Source organism: Aedes albopictus, chromosome 2, assembly GCF_035046485.1.
Source record: "Aedes albopictus strain Foshan chromosome 2, AalbF5, whole genome shotgun sequence".
NCBI lineage: Eukaryota > Metazoa > Arthropoda > Insecta > Diptera > Culicidae > Aedes > Aedes albopictus.
The window spans coordinates 227,290,203-227,313,212 of record NC_085137.1 but is presented as its reverse complement, the minus strand read 5'-3'; the positions used below and the strand labels follow the sequence as shown (position 1 = coordinate 227,313,212).

General features: G+C 41.2%; 2 protein-coding genes across 2 annotated transcripts in view; one reads left to right on the top strand and one right to left on the bottom strand.

The window, feature by feature from the left end:
• LOC109401374 (dual specificity tyrosine-phosphorylation-regulated kinase 4) overlaps positions 1 to 23,010 on the bottom strand; it is a gene marked incomplete in the record, with an annotated part of 426,866 nt that overhangs the window by 355,312 nt on the left and 48,544 nt on the right.
• On the top strand, positions 17,275 to 20,221 carry LOC109421491 (tetratricopeptide repeat protein 7B-like). Its single transcript, XM_019695985.3, has 2 exons — positions 17,275 to 18,898; positions 18,995 to 20,221. The coding sequence occupies exons 1-2, from the start codon at positions 18,868 to 18,870 to the stop codon at positions 19,351 to 19,353; spliced, it is 390 nt and encodes a 129-aa protein (XP_019551530.1). The 5' UTR covers positions 17,275 to 18,867; the 3' UTR covers positions 19,354 to 20,221.

The following is a 23,010-nucleotide window of genomic DNA, read 5'->3' as shown; positions in this document are numbered from 1 at the left end:
ACTTCATCAAAGCTTTTGACAATTCTTTCTTTACTCACATAGAACTGTTCCATCAGGTTTTTGATTTTTTCTAGATTAGACTTCACTTCAGTAGTTCTTTCCTCTTTGGATAACGGTTCAAGAATCGTTGTCCGTGGCATTACAAATTTGGGGAAATTGAATCTGCAGATGTTTTTATTTTTCTTTCCTTTACTGCATGTCGAAGTATGCTTGTGTCGCAGATAGTTACAAAATGGATTTTTCTCGTCAAATTCGCACGTTATGTGCTTGTCTGCAAACTCTATGACTAGGTCAAAAGTGCTACTATCATCACGATCTATTTTAGGTGCATTGTCAATCCACAACAATATATGATCATGAGGTGATCCTCGCTGTTGAAATTCCCGTCTGCGGAAGAAGTCGGTGACCTTGTATGTTTCGAAAATTCCTCCTTCTGCTTTGTTTATTAATTTCATCAAGTTCTTGATTTTGTTATCATAATACATAGCAGTAAATACGGAATTTTCCTTAACCAGTTTTGCCCTTTCCTCATACGGTAAATTCAATGCATCATACAAACTAATTTTTGTACCTGAAGTATACTCTACTAGAGCTTGAATCAATTCTGGCCAATTAGTTTCAATTGCAGATACCGTGAGAAAGAATACAGGAGTACCGATTTGCCGCATAAGTCCACATAAAACCTTCTTTTTTTGCTCCATATACGCAGGGGCACATCGCATTTGATCCATGAATCTTAATCCATTGTTGAACGATAATAAACCTCCAATGTAATCAGGTTGCAGTGCCTCTTGAGCCGTCACATTTTTTGCATTTTTTTTCTTCCGAATGGCAACTTTTATGGAACTGTACGATTCATTCAGCAACTTTTTCTTTGAAAGGTGAAGTATACGCCTTGGTTCAATCCTGTTGTTGTAGTACCGAATTTCCCATTTGATGATATCGTTGTATGTTATGTTTTTGTCTGTCAAACTCCGTGGTTGTCCAGCGAAAATTTTTGGAAAACAAAGATATTCTATGTCCGGGTTACTGTATGGTGATACCGGTTTCTGGTGTTGTCCAGGAGCCATTACTACGATTGCATTTTGGGCAGCTACTTCATTCAAATCAATCAGCAAGCATTCGTCGTCTCCTTCGTGCAGTAAATTCGCGAATTCTTCGTCTATGTTTATACCTGCTTCTTGTTCAACTCTGTCATCATCAAACTCGGTTGTGTTCAAATTTGGTTCGTCATCATTTATATCCAATCCATCATATGCATTTTTCGAGAAACGAATTCCATACTTCTTATACAGTTCCGTTTCCTGCAAGTAATTGCCAGCTGCCTCAACTTTTTCCTTACGTACCAGCCCTTTAAGATAACTGGATGTATGTCCCATATGCCTCTTAAACTCCACTGGTATGGCTATCATATTGATATTGTTAATGTTCCTAGGAAGGGACTGCTCCATTTCATTAACATCGGTAGGAACATATATCACACTGCCTTGAGCACCAACTTGTGGATTTGAAGCTCGATGATTAAGCATAATGATCTTGATGAAAGGCACATACGGTGAGACGATTCGTTCCTCAATGGGATTTAATTCTTCCAAACACTCCGGAACTGCTGCTAATTTCAATCCATTGGTGCTTGAAAGTTTCGGTATTTTCCCTGCACTTATGTACTTATGACATGTATGGCAAAGATAATTTTGTCTATTTTCTTCATAGTTATTCAGTATGTGAGAATCCACCCAAAGAGTTATGTGATCTTTCTCCGCATCAATTTTCACCGCCATTAGAGAAACCACCTTTTCGCGAGTGATTTTTTTTTAACCCTTTTTCAAAGAACATGCGTTCACAACAAGAGCAGAAATATGAAGGCACTTCTTTCCTGCTATCAATAAACGCCAGAAGTTCAACTGAAGTTTGATCTGTTTCATGTCGCTTCAAGTAGCTGTATAAAGCATCTCGATGCCTTATTATCTCAGAGCTCCGTTTTTCACGCCTACTTTGTCGATCTCTTTGCCTTTCGGCGATTCTCAGCATGTCATCGTCTCGTGTATTTTGCATGCGCTCAATACTGCTCTTATGTTCCTTATGAACATATCGCAAATCTGTTCGAATCTTTTTCATGCGATCTCTATTTTTTGCTTTTTCCTGGCAAGAAAACTCTTCAACTGTGTCTCGAAGATCCCTTATCCTCTGCAAATTTTTCTGTTGCTCTAGCTGCTTGTAGTCCTCGTGTTTTCTTATTTCTGCCATCCTCCGTAAATTTATCTGATTCTCATGGTGCTTGTAGTCTTCTTTCGTTCTTCTTTCCGTCATTCGCTGCATGTTTTTCTGCCTTTCTTGCTCTCTGTACTCCTCATGTTTTCTTAAATTGGAAATCCTTTGTAAATTGTTCTTTTTCTCTTGCTACATGTATTCATCGTGTTTCCTTATTTCTGCCATCCTCCGTAAATTTATCTGATTCTCATGTTGCTTGTAGTCTTCGTTCGTTCTTCTTTCCGTCATTCGCTTTAAGTTTTTCAGCTTTTCTTGCTCTCTGTACTCCTCCTGTTTTCTCAAATCAGAAATCCTTTGCAAATTCTTCTGTTTCTCTTGCTGCATGTATTCATCGTGTTTCCTCTTTTCCGTTATCCTTTTTGTATTTTTCTGAATCTCTTGCTGTTTGTAATCCTTATTTTTTCTCGTTTTCACCATCCTCTGTGAATTGGTTTTCCTTTCACATTTCTTATATGCACTGTTCATTCGCATATTCTTAATTCTCTGCTTATTTTTCGCATTCTCCAATTTGCTGTACTCTGCGTTGTCACTTCGTTTTTTCTTCATATTCTGCCTATTTTTCTCTTTCCGCGTGTTTGCATTGCAGTTGTCAATCGCCTTCTCAGTTGATTCTGCACTCCGCACCTCTGAACAGTTTCCTGTGTCATCACTGTGCGCCGTCTCACTAATGTTATCCCACTGAGATTTCTTCTCAACAACATTACGTTTTTTGTCATAAAACTTTCTTATTTTTGCTTTCTGCAGACGCGATTGTTTTTTAATTTTCGGCATTTTGAAGCAATTGCTGCAATTAAAGCAATTGAAATAGAAAATTGTAAGATGATTGTTACGGATGAAACGATAATGTTTAAGTTTCACACAGTTTGAAATTTGAAACTTTCTGTATCTCATAATTCTTGGAGTATATTTAATTAACGTTGGGATTTCACTCAGTCGTTGGGAAGACTGGGAGGACTTTATCCCTTTTTCTTAATGTGGCCATAACTTTACGAAAAACTCTAAACTTGATTCTCGCACAGAATTCTGGGTAATATAAGTTTATACGTTTTTCTCCACAACATTAAAGTTTTCTAAATTAAGGTTTTAAAGGTTTACCTTATAAAGCATAAAAAGAAGAGTGATACTTGATCTCCCTTTGAGCATCTCATTGAAAGGCTAAATGACTCCAGAAGCTTTTAATTAATTTTCTTTACAATTTTTCTTGTATTTTTGATTAATGAAATGAAAATGTAAGATGTTCTTAAACTTTTAGGGCTATATTAGATTCTAGAATAAGGACATTTCATCCCCATTACCGAATGGGGTTATTTTTCAAACATATAATACGTGTATAATCCTTGAGGGATCTAGTCTCCCCGTATCACTGTTCTATGCTAAACAAACCAAATTTGATAATTATGTTTGATAAAAATAGTTTTTTTTCTTAAGCCTACATGTTGTGAAAATTTGAGAACAGTTGGGCTAATTTTCACGAAATGCTGAAATTTGAGATTTTTTGGTATCGCTTTAAGGGTTACATACTTAGGGATACTGAACATAACGAGGGACTGAACGGTTCACTTTTCACAAATAAATGCATAGTTGACTGCAAAAATACTTTTTACACCTAAAACAACGACTTTTTCTTTCAACATGGATTTTTATCGTGGAACTTTTTTTTCAAACTTTGAAAGTGTTGACCCAAATTGGCTCAAAATTTGATTGAAAATATGTTATTATATTAAGTTAACGCTGTCCAATTTGATTGAGAATCGCAGCAGTTTTGAAACTTATCGTCAAATTTTCAGACGTTTTGACACACTAACAGTATTATCCGTGCAGTTGAAAATCGAAATTTTTGAAAATTGATTTTTCTCCTAAACTGTGTGTCGGACGTACGTCGGGCATAGTGCGCTGGATAGAGGGTCAGATCCGCTGTCCAGCGCACTACGTCCGATGTTAGGTTTCCCGTCCGTATGGATTTGGAGAAAAATCGATTGTCGCGTGTGTGGAAACATTGCAAAATGTCATGTTTTAAAAACGTGCCAAATCGTAAGTTGCGTTTTGGGGGTGGGCTTAGTGAGCACCCTAGATGGGGCAGAATAAACAGTTCCTGTTTTGTAAATAATCAAATGCTAATTGACTATATTCTTTTCAATAATAAAGCATTCCTACAACAACCCACAACCCTTTAAAACAAATTTGAGGGGATTACGGCAACGGTGTCATGGTAGCGGTTTTTTCGGCAGTCAAGTTCGCAGATTGTGGTCGAACCCCGGTACCCAGTTCGTACTCAGTACATAATTTTTGATTGGCCCTTTTCTGTCAGATCGGTGTAATACCAAAGACATAATAATTCGGTCTTCGGTAATACGCTAAAAATAATTAGTCTATGATTACGGTGTTCACTTTGTAGAAAACTGTGAGGTTCCTAGGAAAAACTGTAAGGTTCCTAGGAGTCTACTGTTAAGGAGTTTCTAAACGGCAATAACATACAGGTACAGATTTATCCAAGTTAATAAATTGCAAATTAGTGACAAAACCTTACTAGTATATGCGCACCAAAACAGAGAAAATTTATCTTCGTTTGGCTGAGATGTTTACCGTTTTCATTTTTTTTTCACCAGTTGCTCACTTTTCCCTACCTTACCATCAAATTTTTCAAGTTTTTTTTTTCAACAAAATAAGTACATATACAGATATTTGCAAAGTGCTGTAAATAAATTTCATTGATCCAGGAAATATCAATAAACTTGAACTTGATATTGCGCGCAAACCCCAAAATTTTATTCCCACCTTTGGGTTTCCGCGCCGAAGACCCAGCGCCAGATTCGGCGACAAAGAAAACTGACAGCAGTCGCCGGACAGTTGGCAATCCTGATATTTGACGGTGGCCGCCCGGTAGTCATGGGAGTGGATTGTTGTCACGCAAATAGATCTTTTCGCTGAAAATGTATGTGTATTGAGTTATTGTTGACAGATTTTCTGCAGTGTTAGTGTGAAATTCAGTGATATTCTGTATCGCGTAAGCCTTCGCTGGAAGAAAACGTCATGTTGTTCAGCGAAGCAAGGAAAATTTTCAGTGAAAAAAGCAATAAATATCCACTACTTTGTTATTTCAATAAGGTAACCCGGATAAAAAATTACCATTCATTACATGGTAAATATTATTAACATATAACTGGTTTTATTGTTCACAATAAAACACATAGTAGATATATTGTTACTTTTTACAATAGAAATAAAACCCATATAGTTCGTACAATTAGTGAACATTTGCTTTATTAGTGACTAATTGATTCGATTGTTTTTCAATAGTTCTATAATAATTTAAAGTTACTATGAGTAAAAATTCATTTCAGTTCCCGCATAGTGAAATACAATTTGTATTACGCTCCAAACAGTATGTCTCCTCTATCTGTTACTGTTACTGTACCATGAACAGGTGCTTTCCTGTTGCAACTATGAAACTTGAAGCTTTCGATCATAAAGAACGGTTTATGTAACCCGCAAGCTGAGTAAAAACAAATTGAAAATTGTCTCGGTAAACGGTTTCAAGCGCAAGGAGCAGTCTGGATGAAACATAAGTAAGTTTTGCATAATTTATACATTTGTTTTTTTGTGTCATATCTAATCGAATGTTTGGAATTTTTCAGAATTCGCGAACTTGAGTGTGCCGAGAACGTGGCCGAGAAGGATTCGTTCTGCTGCGGGTGGGAATTATGTGTGTCCCTTGCGACCAAATAGCCGGATCCACCGGAGGAAAAACCAAAGTGAGTTTTAGTCGTCGTGGGTGCTACCGGGCCCAGGATAGAACACGTCGAAATCTTTCGAAAAAAAGCATCTTGGAGATATAAATTGGAGGCGAGATTGGAGGAGAATATTTATTGAATAAAAAAAAATCTTTGGTGAACGCGTAACCGCCTTTTTATTTTTAAACGGTTTAAATGCAGTTGAACCACATGCCATAAGCTTAAAATACCATGGAAAACCATAAATCAATAACAACACATACATTGTTCGTTTTCTTCTAGATTTATTGTTAAACTGTTCTTTAACCATTTGCTATGCAGTGGATTGTCTCAAAAACTGGATAGTATATTGACCGTATCCTTTACTGTATTGCGAAAATTTTGTTCGAGAAAACGAGCGATTTTTTATGGTAACCTATCTTAACCGCCTATTCCACATACTGTAATTTGGCGGATTACCATTTGTCAAACTGGCAAATCTGTACATATCATACTATTTTCTCGGATAGTATGTGAAATAGGTCAATGTCAATTTGTAATAGTCATCTACAGTATAATAAACATTGCATTTACAGTTAGCGATTATGCGGGATTAGAGGTCAACCTTGTGTGACTGAGCTCGACATTTTTCGCCCTGGGATTTCAAAAATGTTCCTATCTGGCCTACACGGTGAAAAAAATCACTCAAAAGTATGTGTTATAAGCTAGGGACGAGGCAAAAGGCTAAAAAAAAAATAAAAATTACAGGTATTCTTCGATATAACGTACAAAAAAAATTTCTCTTTGTACGTTATATTGAAGTGTACGTTATATCGAAGCAGAGAAAAATTTAATATTTTTTGTATTAGTATTAATGCATTCGACGTGAAATTAACCCCAATTAATGATTTCAGTGAAATTAACAAAACCAATAATGAAAAACACGAGTTTCCATGAAAAACTCATTTCGTTTTTTGTGCTTCGATATAACGTACATTTTGCTTCGATATAACGTACACTAAATTTTTCCCCAAATTGCGCTAATTTTGTGTAAAAAGGCTAATGCTGCAACAAAACATTGATTTGAGTGATTTCGTAGTTTGTCTGAAAGTTATTCCTGGGAAAAAATAAAAATATTCAATGTTGTACGTTATATCGAAGCTAAATGTACGTTATATCGAATTCGCTATATCGAGGGTACGCTACATCGAGGGTACGTTATATCGAATAATACCTGTATATATTTTCAACTATGGTTAATAAAAACGTCAAAAAATGAGTAAATATGTACTCTTGAACTATATATTGTGGTTTGAAACAAGAATCCCGATAGGACTTTAGGAGCCTATTCTACGAAACGACAACCGTGTTGATATTGTTTTTGATATCCACTCGAATCGAGTCAAGTACGAGACTCTGAAGACGACGTTACAGTTGAGGTCGAAATACGTATCTGTCATAGGATGCAAATACTTAGCTGGAATTAAAAGGAACAGTACTTAACTTGATTTTCGTTTCTTTGAAATTTCTATTTCATTTCCATGAGAGCCATACCATAGACTAATTTCAAGATCTCAAACTACGAAGGAAAAACATTGAATTTTGTGTGTCCAATCCGGTACCCAATAAAATTCATTACCGTGTATTTTTTTCTGCGTGATTTGCCATTTGTGTGAAATATTTTTAGCGTGTTATACCGATCTGACAGTAGAGGACCAATCAAAAATTATGAACTGAATACGAATTGGGTACCGAGGTCCGTTCACAATCTGCGAACTTGACTTAATAAAAAATAGCTAGTTTCGCACCGTTGGCCATACCCCCTAGTGAGGAAGAAGACTCACGCCACCCTAGAAACATTTCTTGCCTTCTAAAATCTTCACATGCCAAATCAGGTTCTATTTACTTGATTAGTTCTGGAGTATGCTGAAATAACTGTTTCATTGATATGGCACCTTCCAGGAGGGGTCCTACACCTTCCTAAGAACCTTCACCGGCCCCAAAACCCCTACTTAGGGAACATCCATAAATTACGTCATGCAAAATTAGACCATTTTCAACAATCAGCCCACCCCCCACTCCTCCCCATATATCACACTTTTTGAATGAGATCTTTGAAATTTTTGTATGGGTTGTCACACTTTGTAGAACCGGCCCCCTCCTCCCTCAAAGCGTGATGTGATTTATGGACGCTCCCTTACAAATTTTCATGCCGATCGGTTCAGTAGTTTCCGAATCTAGACTGATTAGATAGTCAGAAATTCATCTCAATATGTGCAGAATACAGATAAAATGTTTTTGTATGGTGTAGGAAAGATATAGAACCTTTTGCGCAATCATCGGTAAAGACAATTTATGTATTATATACCGCATTTAGTTCACTACTGGACTGCGAACTGCGACTTTATAAGTGCGAAAACGTAAATAAAACTGCGCGATTGCATCAAATCAGGTTGATGTCTTCGGCGCACTATTTCTTCAATCTATGGAGAACAAGTGCTCTGAAGACACCGAGTTGATTTGATGCAATCGCGCACTTTTATTAGCGTTTTCGCACTCGTGAAAACTAGTACGATAGTCCAGTGGTGAACTAAATGCGCTATATAAATTTAATGTTTACGATGAGACCAAATTTCAGCTAGGGTTCCACTATTGGTTAAAATACCCTAGTTTGCTGCACCACATTCACAAGGGAAGATTCATATTTTACGTCATCACTTTTCGGGATTTCTAGCCACCCCCCCCCCCCCCCCCCCCCTCCCAAAAACTGTTACGCTATAGGGAACTGCACGCCGCGGTTGCTAGGGAAAATTCTTCTAAGTCCTTGACGTTTCGTGGCCTTGTTGTTTACGATTTGGACTTAGAAAAATTTTGCTGGTTTTACTGAGGTGCACCCAGGTGGGCAGGGTGGCTTTGATTGAAATTATCAACGCGTGGTTCGTGGGTGGCGGAATGCGCGCGTTCGAGATTATGAAACCTGACTTGACTACAGTTATGAAGTTCAGCAAGTTGTAAGGCATGATTAGCTGATGTCAGGATGAATCATTGACCACATGGTCACCACTGGCCACTCCGGGAACTTCCGGGATGACCCGAAACAACCTGGAGAACCGGTGATAGGGGTCAATTACGTTAATTTAGCAAAACATGATGAAAAACACCACGGCTCTTTTTTTATGATTTTTCGTCAATTCACTTGTGACTGCATAGCAATACTGGCCATGGTTCCCATGTGCCACTTCCGAAACTTCCGGGATGCCCTGAAGAACCGACATTAGAGGATAATCATATTCTAACAGAAAAATGTGTCATGCGACGGATCTTCCTTCATGAATTTTCATAGATATGTTTGAGGTTGTATCGATGCTAGACATGGCCCCCATTATTGGCCACTTCTGGAACATCCAGGTACCCCGACGGAAACGACAACAAAAGCTAATTACGATCATACAACAAAACATGTAATGTGACCATCATGATTTTTAATTCCTATGTATGTGGTCGTATAAAAAGTGGCCACACTCTTGGTTGACCATTTCTGAAACTTTCTGGGGCGCCCTGAGGGAATCGATGGCCAGAATCAATTTGGTTCATTCAGCGACGGTTTCATCATGTTTTTCGAGAATATGCTTGTGGTTACTGCTAAAACTTAGAGAATGCCATCAAGAGACTGATGGCATATTGAACAAACGCGTTCATATGACAAAATGTGGTGTGTAACGCATCTTGGCTAGGTCCAGAGAAATATCTGACAGGATAAAATAATGCCTGATGGAACTTCCGAAGGATTCCCTGGCGTAATTCCTGGAGGAATCCCTTTCAAAATGTTTGAAGGCATCCTCAACGGAATTTCTTGAGAAACGTCCATCTGGGAATTCCTCCGGGTTCTCCTCCTCCAATTCCTCCAGGAGTTTCTCTAAGAGTTCATTCTAAATTTTTTCTTTAAGTAAGTATGAGAGTTTCTTCCAAAACTTCTCCGGGAATTTCTTCTGTAATTCCGCACAAAGTCCTTCCTGGAACTCCTCTGGGAGTTTCTTCTTAAGTTCCTCTGGAATTCCCCCCGGCAGTCCCTTTTAAATTACACCAGGAGTTTCACGTAGAATTTCACTGTGAGTTTGTCATAATTTCCCCCGAGAGTTTATGCTGAAATTCTTCCACAGGCAGTTTCTCATGAAATTCCTCCGGGAATTTCCCCAGGAATTCCTACGGAAGATGCTTGTAGAATTTCTTTAGTTCATTCTAGAATATCTCTGGAAGTTCCTTCTGAAATTCCTCCGAGAGTTCATCCTGGAATTCTTCCGGGAGTTCACTCTGAAGTTCACGCGGAAACTCCAACGGTAGTTCGACCTAGAATTTATCTGTGAGTTCGCCATAGTATTCCTTCAGAGTACCATCCGGGAATTTCCTTCTAGAATTCCTCTTGAAATTCCTCATGGAACTTCCTGGATCCCAAAAATGCTTCAGGAGTTTATCACAGAATTGCTCGGATGTTCCTCTTGAAAAACGTCCGGGAGTTCCTTCAGGAAATCTTCCGGAAGTTCCTCTGGAAGTTCGTCCTGCAATTTCTCCTAAAGTTGCTTCTGGAATTCTTTCTGGAAATTCTTCTGGAATCCTTCTAGGAGTATCTCTGGAGTTAATCTGAGAATTCCTCCCAAAATTCCTCCTTTCTTACTGAAATTTCTCTGAAGGGTCACTTTGAAACACCTTCTGAAATTCCCACAGGAGTTGCCCGTGAAATTTCTCATTAAATTTCACAGGGGACTCTACTTTTATTTCTTAGGGGGGTTTGCCTTAGAATATCTCTAGGAGTTTCTCCTAAAACTCTGGGACTTCCTATTGAAATTCCTTCCGGAGTTCCTCCTCCTCTGAGTGTTCACGCTGGAGCCCCTACGAGAGTTCATCCTGAAATCCTCCGGGAGTAAGTCATAGTATTACTTCGGATTCTCCACTTGAATACTCTCCACAAGTATCCTCCTGGTACCTCTATGAGAGTTCCTCGAAGATCCTGGAATTCCTCTATGAGTTCGTTATATTATGTCTTCGGATGTTCCTCTTGAATACCCTCCTGGAATTCCTTCGAGAGTTCCTCATGAAATGTTACCAGGAGTGCCTTCTGAAATTTCTCTAGGAATTCCTTCTGGCAGATCCTCCTGGAAATCATCAGATAGTTCTTCCTAGAATTCCTGCGGAAATCCTTTCGGTAGTTCCTCCTGAAACTACTTCGTGAGTTCATCCTAGAATTTCACAGGGAGTTTCTCATGATATTCCTGCGAGAGTTTATGCTGGAATTTCTTCGGGAGTTCCTTCTTGAGTTTCTTAGGTTATTTTTTTGAAATTCCTTCAGGATTTCCTCGAGGAATTCCTGCGGGAGCTGCTCGTGGAATTTCTCCTAGAAAGTCAACGGAAGTTTCTCCCGAAATTCCCACGGGAGTTTGACCTGGAATTTCCGTAGAAGTTCCCCAGGGATTTCCTCCCAAAATTCCTATGGCGATTTCTCCTAGAATTCCTTCGGTAGTCCTTCCTGTAATACCTTCGAGAGTTCGTAAGAGTATTTCTTCAAATGTTCCTCTGATTGTTCGGATCCTGGTGGCCGCTCTAGCTACACCAAAGTTAAGGAACTTCTGGGAGATTCCCTGGTCTTGTTCCTGGAGAAATCCCTATCAAAAGTCGTTAAAAATAATTTGTGGTGCTAGTGATTTCTGACAGATGCTGTGCCAGTTATTTTTCCAGAAGCTCCACCATGTATCATTCCATGAGTTTCGTAAAGGATTGTGCGTAGTGTTTCACCAGGGATTTTTCTGAAGATTCACTAGTAATTTATCTTGAATTCCACCACTGACTGCTCCAGAAGTTCAGCTAGAAGTTCTTCCAGAAATTTCTCCAACAGTTCCGGAGGGTATTCTTCGTGGTGTTGTTACCAGCAGTAACATTTGATTCAGTTTACCATATCGAGCGCGGGAAAATAGGGAACAATATTTGTATTATTTAGTTCGAAACAACGGTGTGTTTAAATACGGCGTTCGGTGGGTTGACATTCACAACGCAGAACAGGTGGATGAGCGACTATGATGACAGCGATTGCTAATATGAGTACCGCGCGTGGGCGGAAACAGGTAAACGCGTGGTGACCATGAGTGGGTGAGTGAATGGGTGTCCGTATGAAGACGGGGAAGATACGGACGCGAGCGAGAGAAGCCAGTTAGTGTGAGGCAGTTGAACGAAAGACACGTTTTGCGACCAACCAATTAGTGGCTAGTTTGCCAGTCAAAGTTTTTTCTGATCGTGACACCGACGATCAGAGAGTCGCCTCGAAGTTCATACTCTCGCTTTTCCTGGACTTCGGAGAAACCGTAGGCGATCAAGCTCTCAACGAAGCCACAGAAGTTGTGCCCGCCATTCCGCTGTTACAAAGTGCGGCCACTTCACCAACAGACGGTAACTTGGCTGTCGCCGCTTCGCGACACGTTAACCCAGGCCCAGACTGCCATCGAGTGGGCCGCACTCCCGGCCTTCGGAACCATCTCGTCGAGCGCCTGCGGCGCGCTTGCCCACGAAGCCTTTTGAACGCGGACATTTTCCGTGACAGCCTCAGCCAGTACCTCGTGACCCTCGGCGTGCCGTCTGGTGATCCCAAACAGATTTTCCGCCATCCCGGCCGGTATTGTGGTCGAACTCTTAATCTCAGGGTCGTGGGTTCGGGCCCCACGTTGGGCGCCAGTATAAGACTCAAATTTTAGGCCCCGGGACTGCTCGGTTCTGGAAGAGTACCGGCTGAAGCCCCAGACAGCTGGTCTAAGCCGCGGCCGTCTACGGGGTGGGTCTCCAAAACCTCTTTTAGTCCCAGGTCTCAGGGCGTCTGGCGTGGGGAGGTTTTCGGGCGCGAGGAACCTGAACTAACAACTTTAATGTGGGTACAAATATATTAAAGAACTTACGTCAATGTCGAAAGGATTGTTCGGTGGGTTTGATGGCGGCGCAGGGTTCAGTTAGCGGGAGCAGGGTGGCGACGGAAGGGTTCGGTCGCAAGGGATCCGGGCTTCGGGGTCCCGAAATCGGCCACAAGTCCGGCCGGGGTGCCGGCAACTCCTACAGGAATGGCGGAAAACCCCTTCTTCGGCCGCTGAGGGTGAGCGAAGTGGTTACTGGAGATACTTGCGGTGATCGGGAGCGTTTGCTGTAGAACTCGGTGACACGTGGTACGAGCGACGGATGCAAACGGCAACGGCAGTGATGGCCCGCTCCTTAAACGACCCAGGGAGCTCGAGTTCGACCACAATACCGGCCGGGATGGCGGAAAATCTGTTTGGGATCACCAGACGGCACGCCGAGGGTCACGAGGTACTGGCTGAGGCTGTCACGGAAAATGTCCGCGTTCAAAAGGCTTCGTGGGCAAGCGCGCCGCAGGCGCTCGACGAGATGGTTCCGAAGGCCGGGAGTGCGGCCCACTCGATGGCAGTCTGGGCCTGGGTTAACGTGTCGCGAAGCGGCGACAGCCAAGTTACCGTCTGTTGGTGAAGTGGCCGCACTTTGTAACAGCGGAATGGCGGGCACAACTTCTGTGGCTTCGTTGAGAGCTTGATCGCCTACGGTTTCTCCGAAGTCCAGGAAAAGCGAGAGTATGAACTTCGAGGCGACTCTCTGATCGTCGGTGTCACGATCAGAAAAAACTTTGACTGGCAAACTAGCCACTAATTGGTTGGTCGCAAAACGTGTCTTTCGTTCAACTGCCTCACACTAACTGGCTTCTCTCGCTCGCGTCCGTATCTTCCCCGTCTTCATACGGACACCCATTCACTCACCCACTCATGGTCACCACGCGTTTACCTGTTTCCGCCCACGCGCGGTACTCATATTAGCAATCGCTGTCATCATAGTCGCTCATCCACCTGTTCTGCGTTGTGAATGTCAACCCACCGAACGCCGTATTTAAACACACCGTTGTTTCGAACTAAATAATACAAATATTGTTCCCTATTTTCCCGCGCTCGATATGGTAAACTGAATCAAATGTTACTGCTGGTAACAGTGTTTATCAGGGATTTTTCCTGGAAATCCATCAGGGGTTGCTGTTAGAGAGCTGTTTAATTCCCCCAACAGCGGGGGTAAAAAAAAGAGTACTGCAGGTGATTACTGCTGCCATTCCTCTCAAAATTTCTTTAGAAATTCCGCCATACAGGAACTCCGCTAAGAACTTCATACAGGAACTCCGCTAAGGACTCCTCTAAAATTTACGCAAATTACTGCTCTTGAATTCCATCTGTTTTTTTTTTTAAGAGATTCATCTAGGAGTTCCGCAAGGGCAATGCCCTGCATCTGGATTATCTCTGCCAGATATTTATTCAACAATTCCAACAGAGATTTCCTCAATATATTAGTCAGAGATTCCTCAAACATTTTGCCAGACGTTTCTCAAGAAATTCCGTTGAGGATGCCTTCAAACATTTTGAAAGGGATTCCTCCAGGAATTACGCCAGGGAATCCTCCGGAAGTTCCATCAGGCATTTCAAAGGAATGAAGGAATTTCAAAAGGATAACCTAAGAAACTCAAGAAGGAACTCCCGAAGAAATTCCAGCATAAACTCTCGCAGGAATATCATGAGAAACTCCCTGTGAAATTCTAGGATGAACTCACGAAGTAGTTTCAGGAGGAACTACCGAAAGGATTTCCGCAGGAATTCTAGGAAGAACTATCTGATGATTTCCAGGAGGATCTGCCAGAAGGAATTCCTAGAGAAATTTCAGAAGGCACTCCTGGTAACATTTCATGAGGAACTCTCGAAGGAATTCCAGGAGGGTATTCAAGAGGAACATCCGAAGACATAATATAACGAACTCATAGAGGAATTCCAGGATCTTCGAGGAACTCTCATAGAGGTACCAGGAGGATACTTGTGGAGAGTATTCAAGTGGAGAATCCGAAGTAATACTATGACTTACTCCCGGAGGATTTCAGGATGAACTCTCGTAGGGGCTCCAGCGTGAACACTCAGAGGAGGAGGAACTCCGGAAGGAATTTCAATAGGAAGTCCCAGAGTTTTAGGAGAAACTCCTAGAGATATTCTAAGGCAAACCCCCCTAAGAAATAAAAGTAGAGTCCCCTGTGAAATTTAATGAGAAATTTCACGGGCAACTCCTGTGGGAATTTCAGAAGGTGTTTCAAAGTGACCCTTCAGAGAAATTTCAGTAAGAAAGGAGGAATTTTGGGAGGAATTCTCAGATTAACTCCAGAGATACTCCTAGAAGGATTCCAGAAGAATTTCCAGAAAGAATTCCAGAAGCAACTTTAGGAGAAATTGCAGGACGAACTTCCAGAGGAACTTCCGGAAGATTTCCTGAAGGAACTCCCGGACGTTTTTCAAGAGGAACATCCGAGCAATTCTGTGATAAACTCCTGAAGCATTTTTGGGATCCAGGAAGTTCCATGAGGAATTTCAAGAGGAATTCTAGAAGGAAATTCCCGGATGGTACTCTGAAGGAATACTATGGCGAACTCACAGATAAATTCTAGGTCGAACTACCGTTGGAGTTTCCGCGTGAACTTCAGAGTGAACTCCCGGAAGAATTCCAGGATGAACTCTCGGAGGAATTTCAGAAGGAACTTCCAGAGATATTCTAGAATGAACTAAAGAAATTCTACAAGCATCTTCAGTAGGAATTCCTGGGGAAATTCCCGGAGGAATTTCATGAGAAACTGCCTGTGGAAGAATTTCAGCATAAACTCTCGGGGGAAATTATGACAAACTCACAGTGAAATTCTACGTGAAACTCCTGGTGTAATTTAAAAGGGACTGCCGGGGGGAATTCCAGAGGAACTTAAGAAGAAACTCCCAGAGGAGTTCCAGGAAGGACTTTGTGCGGAATTACAGAAGAAATTCCCGGAGAAGTTTTGGAAGAAACTCTCATACTTACTTAAGGAAAAAATTTAGAATGAACTCTTAGAGAAACTCCTGGAGGAATTGGAGGAGGAGAACCCGGAGGAATTCCCAGATGGACGTTTCTCAAGAAATTCCGTTGAGGATGCCTTCAAACATTTTGAAAGGGATTCCTCCAGGAATTACGCCAGGGAATCCTTCGGAAGTTCCATCAGGCATTATTTTATCCTGTCAGATATTTCTCTGGACCTAGCCAAGATGCGTTACACACCACATTTTGTCATATGAACGCGTTTGTTCAATATGCCATCAGTCTCTTGATGGCATTCTCTAAGTTTTAGCAGTAACCACAAGCATATTCTCGAAAAACATGATGAAACCGTCGCTGAATGAACCAAATTGATTCTGGCCATCGATTCCCTCAGGGCGCCCCAGAAAGTTTCAGAAATGGTCAACCAAGAGTGTGGCCACTTTTTATACGACCACATACATAGGAATTAAAAATCATGATGGTCACATTACATGTTTTGTTGTATGATCGTAATTAGCTTTTGTTGTCGTTTCCGTCGGGGTACCTGGATGTTCCAGAAGTGGCCAATAATGGGGGCCATGTCTAGCATCGATACAACCTCAAACATATCTATGAAAATTCATGAAGGAAGATCCGTCGCATGACACATTTTTCTGTTAGAATATGATTATCCTCTAATGTCGGTTCTTCAGGGCATCCCGGAAGTTTCGGAAGTGGCACATGGGAACCATGGCCAGTATTGCTATGCAGTCACAAGTGAATTGACGAAAAATCATAAAAAAAGAGCCGTGGTGTTCTTCATCATGTTTTGCTAAATTAACGTAATTGACCCCTATCACCGGTTCTCCAGGTTGTTTCGGGTCATCCCGGAAGTTCCCGGAGTGGCCAGTGGTGACCATGTGGTCAATGATTCATCCTGACATCAGCTAATCATGCCTTACAACTTGCTGAACTTCATAACTGTAGTCAAGTCAGGTTTCATAATCTCGAACGCGCGCATTCCGCCACCCACGAACCACGCGTTGATAATTTCAATCAAAGCCACCCTGCCCACCTGGGTGCACCTCAGTAAAACCAGCAAAATTTTTCTAAGTCCAAATCGTAAACAACAAGGCCACGAAACGTCAAGGACTTAGAAGAATTTTCCCTAGCAACCGCGGCGTGCAGTGCCCTATTTCCTTATAGAGGCTTGCACCAAAAACATAACCTCATCGAATTCCCATACGATTTGTAAACATTGCCCTCAAATTTTTTTTGAGGGCAAGGACGGCTTTATGGACCGACGCCGAATGAAAGAAAGAGAAGGAGACAGCGATGACGTCAGCGTGCAAGCGCTCATACCTACTGAACGTACTGTCACACTTCTCTAGACCCCCCCCCCCTCTCCGCTCCCACCAATGTTTGAGATAATTTGTGAAAAAATCCTCTTTGGAGTAAACACAAAATTTTCAGAATAAAACACTACTAACCTTTGCACCAAACACCAAATATTGCAAAAAAAGATTGATATTCACCAATCTACACCGTTTTTAAATAATTATAATTAGTTTTCTTTCAACTTTTGTAAACAATTTGCTCCACGCTCAAATTGTACGTCCACTTTTTGCCGTATTTTTCACCGGCTTGAAGTTTTCTGTCGAACGCGCGTGACGGAAGGAATTCTAAGGCCGAAACACAGTGATAGCGGATGCGGAATGCCAACTAAATCAGAAGGATCAACTTGAATCAAATTAAAATGCATTTTTATTAAACCGGTTTGATTCTTAATTATTAAGAAGTAATATTTTGACAAATCTCGTCATTTTGCCAAATAACACATGAGTGAGAAAAGGACTAAAATCGGCTGTCATGTAGAACTGTTAGAATGACCGGTTGCTATTTTGCTGACATTGTGTTCGGACCTTAATGGTGATAAGCTCCGCACGCAGTAAAAAATGGCTGCGTACACAAATTGGAAGAGTGCCGATGCGATGTGGATTAGCGTGTGACTTCACTCACATAAGAACGCCGTAGGAATGAAAGAGCCGACTCGTTTCCTTTTGCCGCATTAAAGAAAGAGAAAGAGATTATGTTCTCGCCTCTCTGTCTCTGTCAAAATTCGAACTGGCGCGCGCTTGACTTCAAGCATAACTTCTCAAAAGGACGTAAGTCGCCAAAGTAAACAAACACGGATTACCTGCTACATGTATAACTAACAAAGTAATCCAAAGAACCCTTAAAACGTAAAAAAAAGTATAATCTTCAAAGCGACGTATCTAACTCGCTAAAATTTATAAGCACAGATACGCCAAACTTACACCATACAAAAGCGGTGTATCTGTCATGAGGTATGGATTACTGCCGAATTTATTCTGGCCTGCTTACTCTCACACAAAATTTTACGTTTGAGAGGTGTCGGCACCGCTCAAACGTCAAACTTTCTGTGAGAGTAAGCAGGCCAGCATAAATTCGTGCAGTGGACCATCTGGAGCCGACCCGGTGTATGTGTATTTTCATCAAAATTCATCGGGAAAACATTATGGAGTGACTATTTTTTCTTTCTTACATAACGCAGGCAATATTCCCGCTCATCTACAGGGTGAAAAAGTTTCAGAAAATCCAGTTATTCTAAAACTATTTTAGGAAAATGGTCTTCAACATTTCTCATGGATTTTCTCAGATCAGTGAAAAAGCTAGATACGTCGTTTTGAAAATGTATGCTTGACTTGACCTTTCAGTCGTCCAGCAAGCAACCAACAACATCACCAACAACAAAACAAAACAAAACTCGCCGTGCTTGTGTGATGTGTCGCGTCCGTCGTCGTCGTGTCATTATTACGTGCGTGAAGCAAGTGTCCGGTCGTTTCGGGATTGTTCCGTTCTCCCGACGTCTTTCCGGTCATAATGCCGTTCCGCGAGATGTGTTTCGTGGAACCTGAAGCACGGTGGATGAGTTCTTCTAATTGTGGAAGAATATCACTCGGCAAAAAAATCGTTTGCGGAAATGTGGGCGACGGCGTCGTCCGCTGAGCAAGGTAAATCTGGCGGCGCCAACGGTTCCGCGACCGGGTTTAATCTCTGTAGTTATGCGAAATTTTAATACAACGATATTGTTATCTTTCAATTATTAGTTTCAGACGAAGCATTGGAATCCTGGCGTATGAAGAAAATGCGGCGGCAGCAGTTCATTCCGAGGAACCAGGATGAGGAAACGGTACTGTTGCTACTAATCGCGGAAGCGCTGGCCGTAAGAGACGCTGTTCTATCGCAGAATCCCGAGACTGTGATCTATAATCTAATGATACTGGCCACGGTGCGCTGGAACCAAGCCGATTCTAACGACTTCTCGGTGAAGGCGCTAAAATTTACCTTCTGGGAGGATCACAACTGGCAACAGTACGCTGTCTGTTTGATCGCCATGGGCCATTACAAGCATGTGGTTTGTGCCTTGAAGGAACATTCTAACCAATGGACAGTTTCAGTTGCCTGATTGATGCCCGACTATGCTACGAACATCTGGATCAAATCAAGGAAGGACTAGCCCTTGCCGAACAAGCACTGGTCAAAGAGGTCAAGACATTCAGGCGATCTCATGCTCAGCTCTACGTAGGAATCGGTCTGCAGCAGGTGTCGATGAAAAGGCGGTTTTAATGGATCCCCATGATCACCTGGCAGAATACTACCTAACTTGTCAACATTCCTTCAACCACAACATCACCGAAGCTCTTCTTTACATCACAAACGCGATGTCCCTCTGGGTGGAGCACACCTTCAGTTTGCACCTGTTCAGCCATTTCCAGGATGTGACCGAAGCATTCCCGGACAATCTGCTGCACGTCAAGTCCCATTTTGAGCTGTACCTAAAGGACGTCGAAGAGGTGCTGGAGAGGGTCCATCTTGGCGGGAGATGTAGGAGGTGCAGCTGGCCAAAGCCGGCAGTGAACACGACCACGAGAAGGACTGACACCATGAATGTTCTGCAGGTGTGAACGCTGATGTCCAACAAGGACTCCAGTAAGTAGTGTTACCGATTATACTGTGTTGATAGCGCATTTGCCCAAAAGCTCACGCGACCTATTATCGAGTTATGACGATTTTTCAAAGTTTTACATGGAAACAAGTTTTCAAACTTCAAATGCCGTTTTCTCACTTCCTACTTTTTACATATGGGTCTCATATGCGAGTGGGGTAGGTAACTGGGAATTTCTGAGAATCTTCGTTTTCTGCTTTATGTCTCTTTGTTCCCACTGGAAATTGGCCTGCCTCTCTTCAACTTAGTGTTCTTTGGGCACATCTATAGCTATTAATTGAAGGACATTATTTGCTTGCCATTACATGAATTTGTATATTGTAAGGCAAGCAATATGATACACTGTGCCCAGTGAAGTCAACGGGTCAATCCGACGGGTTACCCGGAACAGGATCTAGAACACTTTTGGTGATCATTAATGTGGCCTAAACATATAACCGTTTATCAGGTTGTACAAAAAGCTGCTATTTTATATGTCACATACATACATGGGTTTATTTCACTTATATTTGACCACTTCCGGCGGGACACCCTAAACCGGTTCCGGAACACTGCCGGTAATTTCAAATATTGTCTGAACCTATTTTCTTCCAATCGTTCATCAGGTTACCGAAAAATCCGCGATTTGATGTGTCGCATGCATGGGTTTGATTCACTTAAATGGTTGCCCACTTCCGACGGGACATCCGGAATCGGTCCCGGAACATTACCGTCAATTTAAATATTGTCTGAGCCTATTTCGTCAGATAATTGAACGCCAACCGTTCGTCAGATTATTGGAAATGCTGTAATTTGATGTTATACACATACACATATACATTGACACACAAAGACATCGCCTCAATTCGTCGAGCTGAGTTGATTGGTATATGTGATTCGACCTTCTGGGCCTTCTATCAATAGGTCACTTAGTGTACGAGAATGGCAAAAATTTTGAGCAGGGTTGATGAAATTTTGATTTTCCCATTCAACGTTAACCCATCTTTACACCTTAGGAATGAAATGGTGTGATTTGATAAGATCACTTTAGTTTGGTTATGATGGAGAGAATAATTACACATATTTATCGCTTGCATTGATTTTGCTCACTTTCGTTATTCCGGCAAAGCAACCAACACTGGTTCTGCAACACTACCGGTAGTCTCTAATGTAGTCTGAGCCTATTTTCTTGCTAACCGTTTATCAGGTTATCGAAAAAGCCGTGATTTGATGCGTTGCATGAATTAGTTTGGTTCACTTTTTTATTTGGCCACTTCCGGCGGAACACTCGGAATCGGTTCCAGAAAACTACCGGTTCAGATATGGTCTAAGACGTTTTTCCTGCTTATCGTTCATCAGGTTATCGAAAAAGCCGCAATTTGATAGTCCCATGCATGGGTTTGGTTCACTTTTGTATTTGGCCAATTCCGGCGCGATACTAGTTATCAAAAAAGCCGCGATGTGATGTGTCGCATGCATGGACTTGGTTCACTTTTATATTTGGCCACTTCCGGCGGGACACCCGAAACCGGTTCCGGAACTCTACCAGTTCAGATATGGTCTGAGACTATTTTCCTGCATACCGTTCATCAGGTTATGGAAAATGCCGTGGTTTCATGTGTCGCATGCATAGGTTTGTAGCATTTTCATATCTAACCCCTTCCTGGGGTACCGGTCCGGAACACCTAAATGGCCATAACTCCGGAACGGCTGGACCGATCCGAACCATTTTCAATAGGAAACAATGGGACCGGATTCCCCGTCGAATGAACCTTCGGTCATTAAAATCGGTTGAGGTTTACTGCCAAAAAGTGATGTGAGTTTATTTGTACACATACACACATACATACACACACACATACACACACACATACACACACACATACACACACACAGACATCACCTCAATTCATCGAGCTGAGTTGATTGGTATATGTGACTTGACTCTCCGGGCCTTCTATCAAAAAGTCATTTTTGGAGTGAACATATAGCCTTTCCAGTACACTTAGTGTACGAGAAAGGCAAAAACGATCTTTCTGTACGAGTAGTGTAGGTTTGAACCGCTATCTGCTCGGTCACCTTTTGTTGAAATTGTTGAGGTGTTACATAAAAGTAAGTGAACCCTAAGTTTTCAACTTTATGACGACGATCTTCGAAGAAAACTTCCCAAATTAAATCATCATGCTACAGATAATTTCAGAAAATCTTCCATATGTTCCTCCAGAAATGTCACAAACTGGCAATATAGCGATAAAAGCTGTGCCATCCCCATAGTCACTGTCAAGGTGGCGACAGAACGAAGAAGAAGAAGAAGAAGAAATGTCACAAAGAATTATTTTACAAAATCTGGCATGAATTGATTCACCAATTCCTCCATGATTTTTCACAAATCATTTCAGAGATTGTTTGAGAAATTTGCCCAGGGAATACTTCAGAAAACCCTGTGGATATTCATTCAGAAAGATATCTAGGCATTCATTTGAAGAATGTATTGTAGATTCCTTTAAAAAATCATCAAAAAAAATAGAAATTATTTTTTTTAAATTTTGTCCGAGTGTTCGGCCGAAAATTATCTCATGGATTCTTCCATAAAATCTTCCATGGAATCAGAAGGTAATTGTCTTCAGGGATTTATTCAACAAATTCCATAAAAAATATTTCAAAGCTTCTTGCATGAATTACTTCTGAAATTCCTCATTTTTTTTCAAAAAATATATCCATGAATTTGAGCAGAAATTCCTCCAGGGATTATTTCAAAAACTTGATCAGAGATTCCTTCAGAAATTTCTTTAGCCATTTATTCAGAAATATCCGCAAATTTTCCTCTAGAGATTTCTTTACAAATTTCTCCATGGATTACTTTGGAATAACTTCCACAGATCTTTCGATCATTCTTCCATAGATCCTTACTGTAATCAATTCCAGGATTAATTAAAAAAAAAAATTTCACGAGTTTCTGAAAAAATCTTCCAGGGATTCTTATTATTTTTTTTCAAGAAGTCTTTTGAAAATTCATCGAAGATTTATTTTGAAAAATCATCCAGGAAATCCTAAACAAATCAACCAGAAATTATTTCTCAAAATTTTCTACAGATTCCTTTAGACTAAAGAATGTTCTCCAGAAATTTCTCCAAGAAC

What these genes read in the sequence shown, in the direction of transcription:
- LOC109421491 (XM_019695985.3), top strand. Translation starts at nt 18,868, where the DNA reads ATGTGGGCGACGGCGTCGTCCGCTGAGCAAG. An exon ending in GGCGTCGTCCGCTGAGCAAG is followed by an intron (nt 18,899 to 18,994) that starts GTAAATCTGGCG and finishes TTCAATTATTAG; the next exon opens with TTTCAGACGAAGCATTGGAA.